Source organism: Triturus cristatus, chromosome 11 (assembly GCF_964204655.1).
Source record: "Triturus cristatus chromosome 11, aTriCri1.1, whole genome shotgun sequence".
Classification (NCBI taxonomy): domain Eukaryota; kingdom Metazoa; phylum Chordata; class Amphibia; order Caudata; family Salamandridae; genus Triturus; species Triturus cristatus.
In genome coordinates, this window is record NC_140594.1 from 136,259,232 (window position 1) to 136,277,548 (window position 18,317).

General features: G+C 46.6%; 1 protein-coding gene across 6 annotated transcripts in view; it reads left to right on the plus strand.

Annotated features, from left to right (window-relative positions):
- The window catches only part of CIT (citron rho-interacting serine/threonine kinase), a 1,313,172-nt gene that overhangs the window by 533,410 nt on the left and 761,445 nt on the right, over positions 1 to 18,317 (plus strand). For all 6 annotated transcript variants that reach the window (XM_085636268.1, XM_085636269.1, XM_085636271.1 and 3 more), the window contains exons 15-17: positions 8,598 to 8,651; positions 12,727 to 12,780; positions 13,686 to 13,826. In XM_085636268.1, the coding sequence (XP_085492394.1) occupies positions 8,598 to 8,651; positions 12,727 to 12,780; positions 13,686 to 13,826 (249 nt within the window). The remainder of the gene's footprint in view (positions 1 to 8,597; positions 8,652 to 12,726; positions 12,781 to 13,685; positions 13,827 to 18,317) is intronic.

An 18,317-nucleotide genomic window follows, 5' to 3' on the forward strand; every position in this document is an offset into this window, starting at 1 on the left:
ACCTGACCAATACACAAAATCCTGTCTGGGGTGGTGCTCGCACCTCCCCTGGCAGGAAACCCTTTGTCCAGGTCTCCCAAGCTGGAAGGACTCCCAGCAGCAGGAGGGCAGACTTGCGTCTGTGGTGGCAGCGTCCATTTTGTGGAGCTGAGGCTATGTCTGATTTTACCCGGGTTTCAGGTACTGTACATGTCGTGTCCCTCTAGAAGGGTGGAATGCTAACCCCGTCGCCAGAATTGGCGAGGGGTTAGTATTCCAATTCGTATGACACCTTACTCGACATGTTTTGATAAAGCCAAACCAAAGATAGCATTTAACCGCGAGGTTCATAATGCACTTAAGAGTATATGGTATGACGATATCTGGAAACAGTAGAAGGAAGTAGTTCCGACCACTGCAGACAGGCTCAGCTCATGCCAAAGCACCATCTCACATGAAACCAAGCACTCTGCCTTCAGGATTGTTAAGGCCTGCCATAGGAGTGACTTATAGGTTAACATGTGTCCCATTTAAGGTTGGGTATAGGTATACTACACCTAAGTAAGAGGTGGATACACCAATTTACCCCAGCTGAGTGATCAGCCAGTTGTGTCAAATTGTTAGGCCAGGCCAGGGGTGGCACAATACATGCTTCAGCCCCTGGTAGGCCTTAGATACACCAATGCCCTGGGTACCTAGTGTACACTGGTACAGGGGCTCACAGGGTGATCCAATTCCAATTGGTTATGCACCTAAAGTGCCAATTGGTTATGCACCTAAAGTGCATAGTGTCAATTTAGTAGAGAGAACAGCAGGCTGGGGGTCTGATTAGCAGGCCCACAGCCTCAATATGTCAAAAACCAGTGAAGCAAAAAGCAAGAATTTGGGGTGACCATAGGATAGCAGACCCTACTCTCCTACAATATTCATTACCGAAATTGCACTTTGGCAAGGCCCCCCCCTTACTGTTATGTATCAGGCAGCTCATGATCTTCACCTACCCCTCAATTGAGAATCTTCGCTCAGCCACCCCTGCAAAACCACCTCACTTACTTTCATGTGCCAACGAAAAGAAAGCTCAAACGTGAGCAGATTTCAGAAGAGTTCCAAACCTTTTCGATCTCCAAGAAAAGTCAATGTTATGTTATGTTAATATTTTTTTATAGCCATTAAAACCCTGAGGCGTCTAAGTGCCGTTTGTTTCAGCTGCGATTGTAGACAAAGACTCCCAGAAGAGTTACCCTGATTTATTTAAACAACCAGGTCTTTACAGCCTTTCTGATAGAAAAAAGACTGGGTTCATTTTTTTATCCCCAAAGGGGATTCTATATTTTGGTTCCTTCCATCACAATGCTCTTTCCGCACCATCGTGGTTTTTTTAAATCTGGGCTGTATCAATAGGTTGGTCAATAGCCTGCCACCACAACATAACCCTAGATTTCACACACCAGCATCTCGTCAGGCTCACAAACCATCCGTTCTGCCACCTCCTCTGTCTCCACAGTCCTTTTTCCATTCAGACAACTCAGACTCTGACCACAGGATTCGTTATGACCCTTGGGGTCCACACCATGACCTGTCGTGTTCACGGATGGAGATAACCCTTGGAAAGATTACCACACAGATCCTCAAGACAACCACTGCCTTGAGGTCTTCCCTGTTAACGCCTTCTCACTGGATGAATCAACTGCCTTACCACAGAGTTTACAAGGGGTGGCGGAGAACCACAAAGTAAGAAGCGGAAGATTTCTTAGTTTGAAACTCTAGGATGAGATATCAGTCCAGTACCCTCCCATGCTAAAACCATCATAAAACCTACAATAGCGAACTTTAAAGATGCTGTTAAAGTCAGAACTGTCACTCCAGCGGTGGAAAAGAAATATAACGTGGCCATAGACGGTATAGTGTACATCAATGGGCAGGTTCCATCTGACTCTCTGGTGGTGCATACTGTAAGGAAAAAGCCTCCATGCAGGAAACCGGGGATGCTGTGCCTATGGACAAGGAGAGCTTGAACATTAATGCACAATTGAAGCAGCTGGCTGTGGGGGATAGTCAGTTCGGTTGGACTGTTCTCTAGGTATAATCAGCATCACTGGGAGGAGGTAGAGGAGTTGATGAAACACCACTCTGAGGCCTTACACAAAAGGGGATCGAAACTGGTTGTGGGTGTCCTTTAACACAACCATCAGGTACACCTAGACTCTTACTACATTACCTCCAGAGAAATTAACACAATGTGCTTCTCAGATGCCGTGTCTGGCTAAGGATATCCGGTTTTAGGCTGGTGGTGCAACAGTATCCCATTCAAAAGGTGGTGGAGGCATTCAATGGGGGGGGCACATATTTTCGGTCTTAGGGTCAATTCAATGTTAAAACAGATTTAAAAAGTACTCTGATACTGCATATGTGATGGGCATGCTGCAGACTCAAACATTTAGGTCTGCCTTCTGTTAACAGAAGGCAAGACGAGCACCCCAAATCCTCACCCCTAGTCACAGGCAAGAGTATCGGCAATCAATTTCAGGACATGCAGAAACCCAAGTCATATGGTAAAGGCAGATACTGCTGCAGTGGTCAAGGGGAGAGGTGGCGCCAACAGGGCCACCTCCACCCGTTAACAGTGACTTGCCTGTCATTCTGCGCAATCATACAACATCTGTCGGGGAAAGATTGAGGTTCTTCCTGCTATAGTTGCAAGAAATAACGTCTGATAAATGGCTGCTGTTGGTGGTACATCAGGGGTTCTGCTTAGAGTTCCACAGAAAGTGACTAAACATTGAGTCAACACAACCTAGGACTATTGCTGGAGGAAGTGCAGGCACTCCTGATCAACAGAGCCATAGAATAGTAGCCCTTCATCAATGCTGTCAAGGAGTCTACTCCCTCTACTTCCTTATCTCTAGAAACGATAGAACTTCCCAGCTGATGCTGGATCTCTGGCCCCTTCAAATGGTACATCCTGTCAGAGCACTTCAGGATGACCGCCCTGCAAGACGTCATCCTGCTGCTCCGCAAAGGGAGTCGCACGGCAGTTCTAGGTGTGAAGGAAGCACATCCCTGCATTCATGTGTTTTCTTACCTAAATTATTGTTGTCTGATAAAGAGTAGCCGTGAATAATGCCATTGTGAAAACTAAGTTTCTCAATCAATTTCAAAAACTTGCATTTCGTGTCACAGTAGATCCAACCTTTTCTATGAGTTGTCTTGAACTCCATCATGGAAAAAAACCTACCCAAATCAAGAGAGGGTGATGGCGTTCCAAGGCCAGCAGCCTCTTTTTCAGACATGATGTTCTCCTACAGTAAGGACACTAAAGAAATTGTTGGGGATGATGACATTGTGCAGTTGTATGGTGCCGCACACAGGACTATACAGGTCTGTTACACGATTGCTTAGTGAGGCAATGATCACAAGCCAAAGGTCAGAGGGAAGATCTAGTGTTAGTGGTGCCCGGAAACCATGATTGAACAAAATTATTTAATGACTGGGCAGCCCATACCTGGACTCAAGGCAGGTGATAATTATTGTGCACTCTGCACTCTAGGGTGAAGAGCACATTTCACCCATAGGACCGTTCAGGGAACCTGGACCCAAGAGCAACAGTGACACCATATCAATTACAGGAAGCTCACAGCCAAACAGCTTGGCATTTGTGGCATTTCTCCATTTGAGACAAAACCGTCCTCAAGACAGACATGACCATGTACTACATCCAAAAGCAGTGTTAGCCCAAAAGATTTGGCATTGGGCCATTTAGAATCACATTGTTACTAGCGGAGCATCTCCCAGGAGTCGACATACCTTCTTCAGACCTGTTGAGCAGTCGGCATCAACAAGTCCACAACCGGGAAATTAATCGCAAAGTAGTTCACAAGTACTTTCAAAGATGGGGCATTCCCACAATCGATCTGTTCGCCATCACGCAGAACACAAAAATGTCAATAATATGCCTCCGGGATCCCACAGTCCATGGGCAGTGCAATGTGGATGAACTAGTCAGGGATTTTTGCCTATGCTTTTCATCCACTGCCTCGGATTCCATACTTAGTGACGAAAACACAGGAAGTATCAATGATCCTCATTCTTATGGCACCAACTGGGTATTACACAATGTTAAAAATATGTGTATATCCTTAAGAGAAGCTGTCATTCAGACCAAACACAAGCATCGGGCTCAGCCTCAGACACCCGGACCTCAGTCCGTTGTGTTTAACAGTGTGGTACCCGAGGTCCTAGAGTTTAATTACCTTATGAAATCTTGCAGGAGGTACATATGTGTGTCTGCAATGCTGCAAAGTGGAAAAGATGTGTCCACTACTGTTTAGGACAACAGATAGCCTCTCTGAACGTGTCCGCTAAGAATATCATCTACTATTTAATACATTTTCAGAAAACAGGGTTGCAATACACTTCTTTTTGTTTGTTTAGCGGTTGCAGTGGCAACCTACATACAAAAAGAGGGAGCTTTTGGCATTTTTTAAAACACATACTATTTATTTTGCCGTTTAAACAAACTATCAGACCATCAACTTTTAACTGACAATGGTGTCCCAAGTTTTCCTGCCTTGCCCTTCACTTCTCGGGGGCCCTCACTCACACCACCCTTACCCATTCCTCACCATTACCCCTTCCTGTATACATCTGCCTGGAAAGGGCTACATCTCCGCCCGTGTGCGCATGTCCCCACACTCCAGCGCTGTGTCCTTCTTAGCCGCCGACCCCAGCAGCCTGCGGAACCGCATGGCTGCTCTTGGAATGGAGACTGGACATGTTGCTGCTCTTCAGTGCAATGCTAGGCCAAACATGGCCTCTTCTCAGTTTCACAGCGGGCTGGCGCCCTTGATCACCTCTGGGTTCAGCTGCTATGCTTGTTATCTGCTGTCCACAGCCCTGTGTCTACCAGCCTCTGCACTGCATATGATGGTGAAATAGAACGCATCATTGTCTGCCTTATTCCACCTGCATCGGGAGGTTGAACGGAGCTCAATACAAGGGTGTCCTCAAGACTCCCAACGCTTTCCCAGTTGCAACCGCCCCATGGCCTTCTTCAAAGCCCTGATACATGTATTGGTCGATGCCGCTGAGGAGGGTAAATACTGCATGAAGAAGGCTAACACTAACCTAGCCTTTTTCTAACCATTGTTAGATGTGAACTTGCAGTATGGAAAGCTGGCTGCATAAATGAATTGATGATATGGGAAAACTAAAGTGCTGTTTTTGGCCTAACACCAAGTGCCTGCCAAAATAAACCTTTTCTACGCTCCTGTGATTTCGTTAGGGTTGATCAAGCCCTCTTACATGCCTGCTTTTCTTCTGCTCGGCCTGGGTTTATCATTCTTCATTACCTAAATATTGTATTGCGTTCCCCATTGGCTGTGTAGCTTCTTCAGCCGTCTGTTGCAAGCGCTTGTGCTCAGTTCTGGGACACTGCACTTTGTGGGTGTTTACACTGTTCTGATTTTATATTATGGCTTTGCTGTGGGAATTAGTTCCTTGCTACACTCATGGCCCATGCTGCAGATCTGTCGGCTGCAGAAGCAGCTTCTCTACCTCTGGCAGGGACCAGACACCAATGGCTCCCAGACCCACTATGTTCTCTCACCCAGCCGCCTCCTGCTCAATGCGGCTTTCCTGGTAACTGTGCTCTCAGCGGTTCACTCTGGGCAAGCCAGATGTGTTGATTTGGCAGTGCTTGCTTAAAGCCGTTCTGTTCTTTGTAGGTGGAGCACCATTAGGTCTGTACCTCTGCTATCGAGCACGGCTTCTTTGATGTACCCATGTCCAATTTTCTCAAAAGTATGTAGCTGCACATGGGTTCCAAGGTCATGCCTTTTAACTGCAGTGCCCCCAGCCTCTCCCAGACTTTGTCGGTAAGGTATGGTGAAAGATAAGGCCATAGAGGCGCTGTGACTAGAGAAAAGGCGCAGGGCTTATTGGGGAAGCCTCGGGATTTGTATTCATTATATCTCTTCAGAATGACAGCTACCAAGTGCCCTCTCTTGGACATTGAACCAAGCCTCACCTGCTTCTTTCTGGTCATTTGATCCTCAGTGTTACAGAATGGTCTTTCCGAAAGAAATGTCCTCACAGTAGCTCTCAAAATAAAATGGAGCCTTCTGTGCGCATGCGTACACCGAAGACTGAGCTCATTAGAACAGTCCTATGCACACTGTACTTTGTAAAATTAAACTGATTAGTCAGTATTCATTTGATTGTCCGTGTTGCTTCCTGCCACAGTCTCCCCGTGTCCTCCTACAGCCATCACAGTCCATGCTGGTCTCCTCTGTCTTACGTAGCTTGTGGGGGTATGAGTCTCTGATGCATCACTGCCTGAAGTCCTTCCTTCAAACATGGTGTTGCTAAGGAGGTCTTTATGATCATATTTTTGCAGATCACTTGCTCAGCTGTATCCTCAAAATAAAATAAAAATGTTCATAGAAGGTCACAAATATTAGCCCTTAATACAGGAGTATCAGTATGTTTATGCCTCAGCCCCTCCTTCCTCAAGACTGAGGTAGTCCCCGACAGTGAAGGAGTCGCAAACTATTTTGTGTAACACAGATTGCATTTATTTGGTAAGGTGCAATCTTGAATATCTCAGTACGCTTTCTCCACTCCTGTAGAAGGTTAATCTTTTGCACAGCAAACCCACATACTTTCCACGCACCTATTGCAATCCAGAGCACTGCTGCCTGCCTGTGCAGTTCCCTGTGCTCCTCGGTGAGCTCCGTTCCCAGGCTTTAAAGAATACAGTGCCTGCCCATGACGTTTGTCTGCTACAGTTATGATAGAAGTTGAGTATTTGATTTGTCAGACTCTTAACGTTTCCTTCCACTGGGAAGACTAGTTTGTGATGGCTTCGGTGCCTCAATAATGGAGAGAGAGTATTCTGTTCGATCTGGCTCTCTGGACACTGAATGTGTCATATGTGTCTCCGTGGTGGGGCCTTTCTTACCCTTCATCTAAGAAGTGGGACGGGCTTATCTTCCATAAGCTCAGATTCTGGTTCAAAAAGAAACATTTCAAACCTTCCACCATGAGCTGGTGTTGGAAGGCCCCACGTCTGATGGCATTGTATAGCCCGGTGGTGCCCCAATCCTTACTTTAGATTCACCACACACTATTTCATGCAGCTCGGCATTGGCTTCAGTATTCTGACCTTTGTTAACACCCATCTCTGAGAGAAAGATCTGAACTAGTGCCATTCAGAGAGCAAACTATTGTGATCCGGCTTATAGTGGAGCCCCGTTTCCTCATTTCCAAAGCCCAAATATCAGGGACATCAGATTCACCAAAGTGAAGCTCCATACCACCCTACCCTAATCAGATTCAGCCGTATTTGTGTCCTTGTATGAAACTCCCCTTCCATTCTTGTCTTCACGAAGAATAAAATGTTTACATTTTTAGGTCTACACACACGATGATGGACGCAGTGCTGAAACTTATCAAACACTCACCACAGTCAAGATATGTGGGTTCAATTCATTGTTTGTTTGCCCACTACGCCACCCCAGTTTAAACCCAGCCATATGCAAATCAGTCTTGACCCTGTGCCTCATGGGAACAGTCCAGGCCGAATTGCCAAGCCAGGTCCTCCCTGGACCGGAAACAACCATCCTGGGACCAGTTTCGGGGTTTCACCCCTCATCCGCCAGGCTAGCTTGAATGCAGTGGCAAAGTGAGCAAGGGACCCATGTTTGGGCATACCCTGCGAACTTAGGGCACACATGGCAAACACAACAAGATGATGGACTGAGTGCTGAAACTGGAAATCAGCATCCTGGAGGTGAATGTTTGACAATGTTCAGCATTCTGTCAGTCATCTTGTTGTGTTCTTATAGTCACCCCAAGTGGGAAGGGTATGCCCACGTGTGCGCGTTGTGCTCACTATGACATTGGATTCAAGCTAGCCTGGCTCATGAGGGTTGTTATCCCCAAACCGATCCCAGGATTCTTGTGTCAAGTCCAGGGAGGACCTAGCATGGCAGTTTGGGCTGGACTGTTCCCATAGGGAGCAGGGTCAAGACTGATTTGCATATGGCTGGGTCCACACTGGAACGGCAAGGTGAGCAAAAAAAAAAAACAATGGATTTAGGCCCAGATCTCTTTACTGGGAGTGATTGATGGGCAATGTTCCGCATTCCATCCATCATCTTGTTGTGTTACATTTTTAGGTGTGGCAATAGCCAAGACCTTCCGATTTTTGAAACATTGTATATATTTATATTATATTTACTTATAGGGGCTGTGAGGCAGCATTTTCCATCCGTTGGTCTGTTGTGTCATTCACATTTTACTTCCACCCACTGTAGCATACGGCATGCAGCATGGGATAGATGCTCAGCTCACTTCAGACATTGGTTATGTTAATGGTAACTATTTCAGAAAGGACATCAGTCTTTTATCCAAACAAGACATGCTTCACTTCTTCGGAAATCTCTCATCCCACCCATCACTGATGCTGGAAGGAAAATTAGGTTAAATCACTAATTTTTAAGAGTTCACCTGAGATGGTCCAATGTCGGGGGTTCTGCCACTACCTGGCTGCAAAAGTGGAGTGAAGTGTGCCTCTCAGAAACTACCCCAAGTCATTTCATTTTGTATTTTTTTTGCAGACTAAAGAACATGGGAAAGCAGAAGTAGGGGAGCTGCACTCAAAGCTGGAAAAGGTAATGTGTGTGGGTTTGTGTGTCTGTGTATATTTATACAGCCTCGATGCATTGTAACAGTATGGAAGCGAGCGGGAACTAGACCGATCATTTGTGAAGGGATATTGAAGATGGGGTGAAGAGTGATTGTTTTGAGAATTGCAGTGGTCCAGGTGCCCTTTGGTGAGGTGTTGCTCAAAGGACAAGTTCTTTTCTGAAGCGACTTATAACAAGGTGATGTATTACACCCTCTGGGTGTAGCAGAAGTCCTGGTTCTCTTGCACCGGAGAAGCATATAACTATGAGCCAGTGAGCCCTTTTTCTGTCCAATTTCTTTCTTACACAATAAAACACCAATGCCCACTTTACCGCTCTATCACTGCCCATTGGACTTGCTTAGAGATGTACTAGTAAATTCCCAGGGGTCTTCCGAACCGTCAGTGGGAAGAGTTGGATACAGCAGAAGAGACCCCATTGTCTAGTAGACATTGTAGGGCATACTTCCAACGTGGCTTGCCTTCGAAGGCAAATATTGCTTGGAAAAGATTGAAAATACTGTTCAGACTTTGCGGTTTGAAAATGTAATATTCTCCGCTTTATTTTTAATCTCCTTGCTTTTTTAACCGTTGATTTTCCTTTTCATGGCAACTTTCTGAGCAAACTGTCTCTGGTGCTTTATGAAACTGCTCCAAGTGGTCTGTTCTATACAGTTGGTGCAAACGCAGCATTTCTTATACTGCAAAGTTCGTTTCTGTGCAGTTCCATCCAGAGTTGCACCGAGTACATGCCTTTCCCTGCTGTGGGCTTGGACTGTGAATTTAGAGGAATAAAGCTGCTTGATTGCAGTACTGCCTGCTGAAGGGCATACGTGCTGGGAGTGCAGCCTTCTCTCTGCTGGGGAACAGGCCTGGTTCATTAACCATGGCCGAGGCGTCCTAGCGGCATCTCAACATTTTACTCGCCATCTGTCAGGACGGATTTGCACTCGGTAACTGAGGGCACAGCACTCCTGGGTGGCACCAGTGAAAATAAATACAAGCCTGTGCCCAGCACAGATGATGGGGCCAGAAACGCTTGGTGATGTATGTGACAAGGTGCCAACCTGTTACTCAGAACAACTGAAAGGCCTGCCCTCAGGGCCGGTTCTAGGATTTTTGGGGCACCGGGCCGAGAGGGAATGTGCAAGGCACCTCTAATTTGCAGAGTGATACATTCAGGGCTCCGGAAGCTGCTTTGTGAAGACTCCTCCTGGGCCTCAGCTCCCATCTCTGCCACCTACATGCACCTCTTTTACAGCCCATTTCGGGCTGAAGGTGTGAGAATTCCTTGGAGGCTGAGAGTTAAAACTGTGGGGTGCTGCAGTGCTGTCAGTGAGCTTCCCACAGTGTCTCTGAATGGGCTGCCGGCAGGAGGCCTAATTGCAGGACACATCTGAAAAATGCATCTCCTTGCAACTGGTACAAGAGGAAGCGTCTCCCTCCCCTAGGCCTCCACATACCATCCCTTAAAGGCCCAGGGAGGGGGGGGGGGGGTTCTTCTGTAAGCCCAATTTCAAAGAGACACCTTTCTTTCAATTGGATCTGCAGGGGCACAAGAGGATCAGTGGGGTGTTGCACTGGTGCGGGCCCCAAGTTGGTGGGCTGAGTGCGTGGCCCTGGACAGCCGCCCTCACTGCCCATGTCTAGCGCCTGCCTGCCCTGGTGCTGGTGTTGCGTGACATCTGTAAATGCTCCAACTAGCTGTGCAGTTTTTAACCTAGTCACGTCAAAGGCTGTAAAGAGGCAAAGCACATGGAGGTCAGCGAGGCAGGTCCATGGAGGTCAGCGAGGCAGGTCCATGGAGGTCAGCGAGGCAGGTCCATGGAGGTCAGCGAGGCAGGTCCATGGAGGTCAGCGAGGCAGGTCCATGGAGGTCAGCGAGGCAGGTCCATGGAGGTCAGCGAGGCAGGTCCATGGAGGTCAGCGAGGCAGGGCCATGGAGGTCAGCGAGGCAGGGCCATGGGCCATGGAGGTCAGCCAGGCAGGGCCATGGAGGTCAGCCAGGCAGGGCCATGGAGGTCAGCGAGGCAGGGGTCATGGAGGTCAGCGAGGCAGGGGTCATGGAGGTCAGCGAGGCAGGGGTCATGGAGGTCAGCGATGCAAGGGTCATGGAGGTCAGCGATGCAAGGGTCATGGAGGTCAGCGATGCAAGGGTCATGGAGGTCAGCGATGCAAGGGTCATGGAGGTCAGCGATGCAAGGGTCATGGAGGTCAGCGATGCAAGGGTCATGGAGGTCAGCGAGGCAAAGCGCATGGAGGTCAGCGAGGCAAAGCGCATGGAGGTCAGCGAGGTAAAGCGCACGGAGGTCAGCGAGGCAAGGCCACGGAGGTCAGCGAGGCAAGGGCCACGGAGGTCAGCGTGGCAAGGGCCACGGAGGTCAGCGAGGTAAGGGCCACGGAGGTCAGCCAGGCAAGGGCCACGGAGGGCAGCCAGGCAAGGGCCACGGAGGGCAGCCAGGCAGGGGCCACGGAGGGCAGCCAGGCAGGGGCCACGGAGGGCAGCCAGGCAGGGGCCACGGAGGGCAGCCAGGCAGGGGCCACGGAGGGCAGCCAGGCAGGGGCCACGGAGGGCAGCCAGGCAGGGGCCACGGAGGGCAGCCAGGCAGGGGCCACGGAGGGCAGCGAGGCAAGGGCCACGGAGGTCAGCGAGGCAGTCGATACCTCCATCTCTGCCTGAGTTAGTACCCCTGCAAGAGTTTGAGAGAATTATTTTTGGAGAATCAGTAGAGCAAGCCCCACTTTCTGAACGGGGGAAATGCTAATTCTCCCACTGTTGCCATATAAGGATAAAGATGACGGGCTCTGTCCCATTCTAAACCTTTGTGATCTGAATTGGTTCCTCCACATCCCGAAGGGCAGTATGCAGCCACCCAGAATGATTGCTGGCTGTGCTCTGTGCACCTGACAACATTTATTTCCATGCATCTGTCCTACGAAAGCACATGGTGTACCAATATTTCCTGACTGGAAGCCGGTACCATCAGAGCAGGGCATTACATTTGCGTTTAAGTGTGGTGCCACAGATCTTTATCAACACTTTTGATTTTTCTGCAGCCTTTCTGTGGCTGCAGGTCTACTGGATGACTGCTCCTCTGTTGACTGTACCTTGCTGATGCAAAACCTGGTCTATCCCTGATGACCATATTCAATCTTGGTTTTTTAAACTACCACAAACTACCTCACCGTGGTGCTTTACAAAAGGATTCGGTTAATTAGGGCAAACCTTTCCTCCTCCTGAGAGGAAAGCGTCTACCTGCCAAAAGGTGGTTTTACCATGATGACACCACGGCCCTGTGGTCTACTACTCAACCTTTTGTGATATTTGCAGTCTGTGAATAAACTCTACCCAAATGATAAGATTGGAAAAAGATCCAGGATGTAGGGTCAGGATAAAGATTCCTTAAAGGTGTGTTCATTGCTCACAGACCCTTGCCTCTGTTCCATTATTAACACCCTCCTTTTTTAAGAGAACTATGCTTGACACCTGTTTGCAAAATGGGGTGCTGCTACGTAGAATTCACTCAGGTGTGATTCGAAACCAACACTCAAAAGCTTAGATATTTTAGCTTTTAAAGCAGTTAGTGGTTCTGCTGCTGCAAATGAGAAATAGCCAAGTCAAGCCAATGGTGTTTGGCTTGATTTTTTTATTTGAAAGGTGATTTTTTTTTTTATTTAATACCAAAATAAAGTGAAACCATTTGAGAAGGAAAATTATTTTTTTCTGGTAGAAAAAGAACATGCCAGAGTTAATCTCCTTGCCCTCTACACCTAGCAAATTCCAAATATCTACCTGAAATACACGCGGATGGTGATGAATGTATTTTGAAATAACTATTTTGTATACTATTGGTTTATGATTTGAGTCTCCTCCTGTTTTCCTATATAAAAACTGATTTTTGTACACATTGCCGTATGAATGCCAGACCTTAAGCTATGGGCATTATCTTAAAAATGCTAATTCGCTTTAATACCCAAGTACCATCCTAGTAACTGAGGAACCTTCCACTGTGAAATGTGGTGGTAGCATCCTTTCATGAGCTATTGCTTTTTCATTTCAGATCAATGCTGAGCAGCAGAACAAAATCCAAGAGCTGCAGGAAAAACTCACAAAGGTAAGCTAGGGTCTTTTTTGTGCATAAACTGGTTTGTTACTTACAACTAGAGATTTCTCTCCCCATCTTTGTAAGATGTGAATGCCCAAAAATCACTGTGAATGAGTCTGAGATGCAGAACGGCTAGTGATGTGTTGAGATGGACCCTTGTGGATATGAGTTTGGTTTATAGGCACAGGAATGGATGAGATGGAAGCTGGGCAGAGGTGGATTAAGCTAGTAGAGCTTTGAAAGAACAATCTGAGGGAGCAATCAGTGTGAGAGTGGGAGAGAAATGGCTGAATGATGGGTGACTGCAGCAGGTGCTGGCTGTTGATCTAGGAGCTGGATTGAGTCAGATGTTAGGAGGAGTGAAAACAGAAGGTGTCACAAGCTGCAAATAGTTGTGAGCTGAGCAAGGAGATATGGCCCAGTGACCAAGTCATCAACTGTGAGTCCTGGAGAGATGGGCTCTAATAAGACCCTTCCCACTTTAAAAAGCTGTGTCCTGTTTAAAAATCGTAATCAACATGTGCTTTATAGAGAGCACTCGTAAATGGGCATAATTCCATTATTATGTACTATATCAAGCACTCCACATTTATATATGTGCATTGGTTTGCTTGTTGAGAGATAAGAGCTTGGAGACATGCAAGGAGCATAGGAAAAACAGCAAATCTAAAAATGAGTCGCACATCAATTGGGCCAAAGTGTAAGGAATGTAATAGTGCAAAATGAAACCAGCATGGATTCACCACAGAGGCATACATTATGGGTACTTTGGAGGGAATGATGCCAAATATCTGTTTGTTGCAAGTTTTTGTTGGATCGGGTTTGGTATTCAGCCTTCTTCCCTAGCATTTTAGGCTGTGTCAGTACCTGACCACACCATTCAATCACATTTTACTATGTGTTTTTCCTTTTAGGCCATGAAAGCCAGTTCTGAGGCCACAGAATTGCTTCAGAATATTCGGCAAGCAAAGGAGCGAGCCGAGCGCGAACTGGAGAAGTTGCAGAACCGTGAGGATTCTTCTGATGGCATGAAAAAGAAACTTCTTGAAGCAGAGGTGAGATGGCTCAGGAAGCCACTGTGTGCTAGACACAGCCCAATGGTGCAGTTTTGCAGGAATGACAATAATGAAATATCTGCTTTATCTTAAAAATTCTGATTTGGATGTGCTGTAGAATAGGCTGAACTACTGGACCTACCTCAAAGATTTGTTGGTGCAAAAGTGACAGGGGCAAACTTTGGATCATAGGTATGCCTTGTCATTGATGCCCTTCTAGTCCAAGACAGGCAGCTGAATGGTGTGACTCACTAAAGGTCGTTTATGATTAGATGCTGATGGATACTTTTAACTGCTGATTCCTCATCTTGTGAATATTCCCTCATGTGTCAGACTGGATCCTAAATACTGAAAAGCAGTATTCCTGCACGCCGACAAGTGGTGTCGTGTAGCTCTGTAACAGCGTCCTTTCACTTTGTTAAGGTTCAGTTTTGTGCCCCCCACTTGGAGCACAGCGGATGACAAGTGAATAGTCTTCAGGGCAAGCACCATGTCTGTAGTCTGTTTCATTTACAAATGTTCCGATGGGAAAGGCAGTGGAAGTAAATGTTGAAGGCGCGACTAAGGCAAGCCCATCTGCGCCCGTCCCCTCCTGGACGACGCCTGCCACCTCCCACGCTGCCCGTTATATCTCACAGCCTATTCTCCCCATCTGCTTACTTTTGGTAATCGCAAAAAGAACTATTGCTGGACAGAATGCAGAACAATGTCATACATTCACCCCAGTACAGAGATCTGGGCCTAAATCCATTATTTTTTTGCTCACCATGCCATTCCAGTTTGGACCCAGCCATATGCAAATCAGTCTTGACCCTGTGCCCAATGGGAACAGTCCAGCCCGAACTGCCGGGCCAGGTCCTCCCTCGAGTGGAAACGAGCATCCCAGGACCGGTTTCGGGGTTTCACCCCTCCTCAGCCAGGATAGCTTGATTCCAGTGACTTTTGGTAATCACCCTACCGATGGACACCATTAGATACACAAGTAAGCAGCTTCATTCTCTGAACAATTTCTCTCCCCCTGAATATAACACTAAGCTTCCTCACGATAACATACCCCTCATTTCAACAAGTCAAAAAAGGCTAGTCACAACTGACCCTAAGCCTAACGCTAAAAATATAACAGGGTTATACTGTAATGCCCGATCTCTCCCCAAACCTACCCTAGAAGTATGGTCCCTGCTTGACTTTGAGAAGCCAGACATCTTCTTTATAACAGAGACCTGGTTCGAAGAGTCCTCAATGATAGATATTTCTTTAGCCTTTCCACCGGATTATCAATTTATTAGAGTGGATAGAAAGGACATGAGAGGAGGCGGACTAGCTATTGCTTTTAGAGCAAATATCAAACTTACCATTATTGATTCCCTCAGTACAGACTGGGTAGATATTTGCATTTTTAAAATTAATAATTTAACTAAGGGATCTTGGAAACGGGCCATTCTCTATCGTCCTCCAGGCAGCAAAGTCCAATTTTCCAGTCGCCTTATGGAGATAATTGCTCCCCACATGCTAACAAGCAATAACTTTCCTTTGTTGTGTGATTTTAATTACCATATTGACCTCTCCACCGATTCACATTCAGTTGATCTTATTTCCAGTCTTAGCACCTTGGGGCTCTCACAAATAGTGAAAGGTCCTACACATATAGCTGGTCATACACTAGACCTTTTATTTACAAATTCTCACAACATAACGGCTGACTTACCCATGCCTGCCCTGTGGACTGACCACTACCTACTTAAATTGAATATTTTAACCACATCCTCTTGCCATACAAATTCTGTAGCAGAACAAATATGGTGTAGACCGTGGAAAAATATTGATTCTGCATATTTTACCACTCCTCCGATGCCAAATACCAACCTTCCCAATGATGCAGCCACCTTATTAGATGCCAAAATCGGCCAGGCCTTGGATAAAATCGCCCCAAAGAAAAAAATAAGAGGTCTTCACAAATCCTCACCTTGGTTTACTCCAGCTCTAAAAATCGACAAACTAGCAGCTAGAAAGGCTGAACGTAAATGGAGACATTCAAAAAGCCTTACTGACCCTAATTACTACAAACTTTTACACAGACAGTATTTAGCCCATATTATATCGGAAAAAAACAATATCTAGGGGAAAGAATAATAAAGCCTCTAATTCTCAGAAAGAATTATTCAAGATTCTTAATGAATTCGCACATCCTTCCTCTATGCAGCCCCCATTGGTTACTTCTCAGGAGTGGGTTGATTCTCTGTGCACTTTCTTTGTAGAGAAAATTGACAGAATATATAGTCAATTTCCTCAGGACTCTGTTCAATTGCATACTCAGAGAACAGAAGTTAGAGGCTCCTCGGTGGCCAATACCCTAAAAAAAAAATCTCAGAACTTTCTCTGGAAAAAGTTACCCTGGCACTTAAAAAGGTAAAATCAGGCTCCCCCTCCGATATAGTATCTTCCCAGATTCTATTAAAAATCAGTCCAGTCATCACTCCCTGCCTAACGAGGCTCTTCAACCTTTCATTACTACATTCGCAGGTACCCATAAGGTGGAAGGAGGCCATAGTTAGACCCATTTTAAAGAAACCTAAATCTGACCCTGAACAACTAAACAATTATCAACCTATCTCTCTTCTTCCTCTGTTTGGTAAAATCCAAGAGTCTGTGATAAATGGTCAATTAATTAAACATCTAGGGAAAATTAAAAGTGCTGGATCGCTCTCAGTCAGGGTTTTGAGCGTTTCATAGCACTGAAACAGCTTTACTTGAACTGGTAGATAGCATCAGACTCTCTTTGGACAATCGGAGTTCGGCCATTTTAGTCCTGTTAGATCTGTCGGCCGCTTTCGTCACCATTTCACATTACATTCTTCTGGATCACCTGAGAGAGGCTGATGTCGAGGGCCCTGCATTGGCCTGGTTCAGGAGCTCTCTTCCAGGGGATCCTCATCAATAGTCAAAAGTACTGAATATTCCCACCCACGTGCGGGGACCCCGGAAATAATATAAAACTATATCTAGAAATCATATATATAGAGCTCTATAAATCATTTTTTCTCATGCCAATGCAGCTCCCAATAGGAGGCTAAACAATGTAATTACACACATAAAGAATGTATTTGCCAAAATATATATAAAAACACAAGAGGGCAAGTAGCACTTGAACTCTGTTTTTTAATGAGCAAAGTACTCATAAATAGCAAACTGCAAATAAAGTAGACATTGTTAGCCTACAGGCTGCATTGCAAACCAATAGCATAGCAAATGAAAGCATTTTCAACAAAAACTGGCACCGTACCTTTACAGCAGCCATGACCCCTAGCTTCCCATCATGCCTCAGGGGTGACAGGTCAGTTGTTCTTTCCGGCTCCTTCAGTCAGGACCCTGGATTTTCAGCTCTTCCTTTTTTGACTTTGTCAAAAAATATCTGATAATTTTCTACTTTTTGTGCTTTCACTCAACGCCTTTTTGCTTTAGAGTGAGAGTGATACCTTTTTTGTGTTCCAGAAAAGGTTTATTTTCTTTAAAAATGCCTTCTTTATTCGATCCTTGCCCTTCCTGTGGCAAGAAGGCCAGATCAGATACGCACCCTGTGTGTATTCTCTGCCTCCCTGTGTCTCACTCTTCTAACAACCATTGTAAGAAGTTGTCGAGAAGGACCATCAAGGACAAGGAGATGATTCAACTTTATGGCCTCTCTGAAAGAGGTAGGTCTCCTGTGAGGCTGCAGAAGGAGAGAACTCGGTCGACGTTGAGAGGAAAAGTCCCGACCTGTTCTCTGTCAGTGTCGGGATCGACGTCGAAGCTGCCAACGACGAAGAAATCAGCGTAGAAGACTTCGATGATGCCGGCGCATCATCAATCGACAACTAAATCATCGTCGACGAAGGTAACAGGTACTCCGTCAATCAGGTGACGGTCGAAGTCGAGAGACAGGTCTCAGTCGCTCCGGCTGGGCGTTCGAAGTCGAGGCACATCACTCCGTCGTCGCATTGGCGTCAAGGCACATCGCTCCGTCGTCGCCTCATTATCGGTGATCGACGTCGAGGCACATCACTCTGTCATCGCTTCATCAGCCGCGATCGATCGATGTCAAGGCACAGGTCTCTGTCGAGATCAGTCCAACGATCTTCGACGTTGAGACACAGGGCATCTCCTTCGGCGTCGAAGCAGAAGTCTCCGCCGAAGTCAGGTCAAAGCACTTCGACGTTGATCCGTCCTACTCCATCATCGACGTCGAAACAGAAGACGCCGCCCAGATTGGTGCATGGATCTATGGCATCGAGGCAGAAGTCTCCTTCACTGGCAACCCAACGGCAGTCGACGTCAAGGCAGCAGTCCTCTGAGAGGGGGCAGAGAACGTCGAAACATGGCACTCCATCGGCGTCAGAGAGAGGTTCGACGTCGAAGACGTTCTACTGCAAGATCAAGTCCACCTTCTAAGAGAAGAAAGTCAACGTCGAGGCATACGTCTCCGTTGAGACAACAGTCGGCGCACAGACGCTCCAG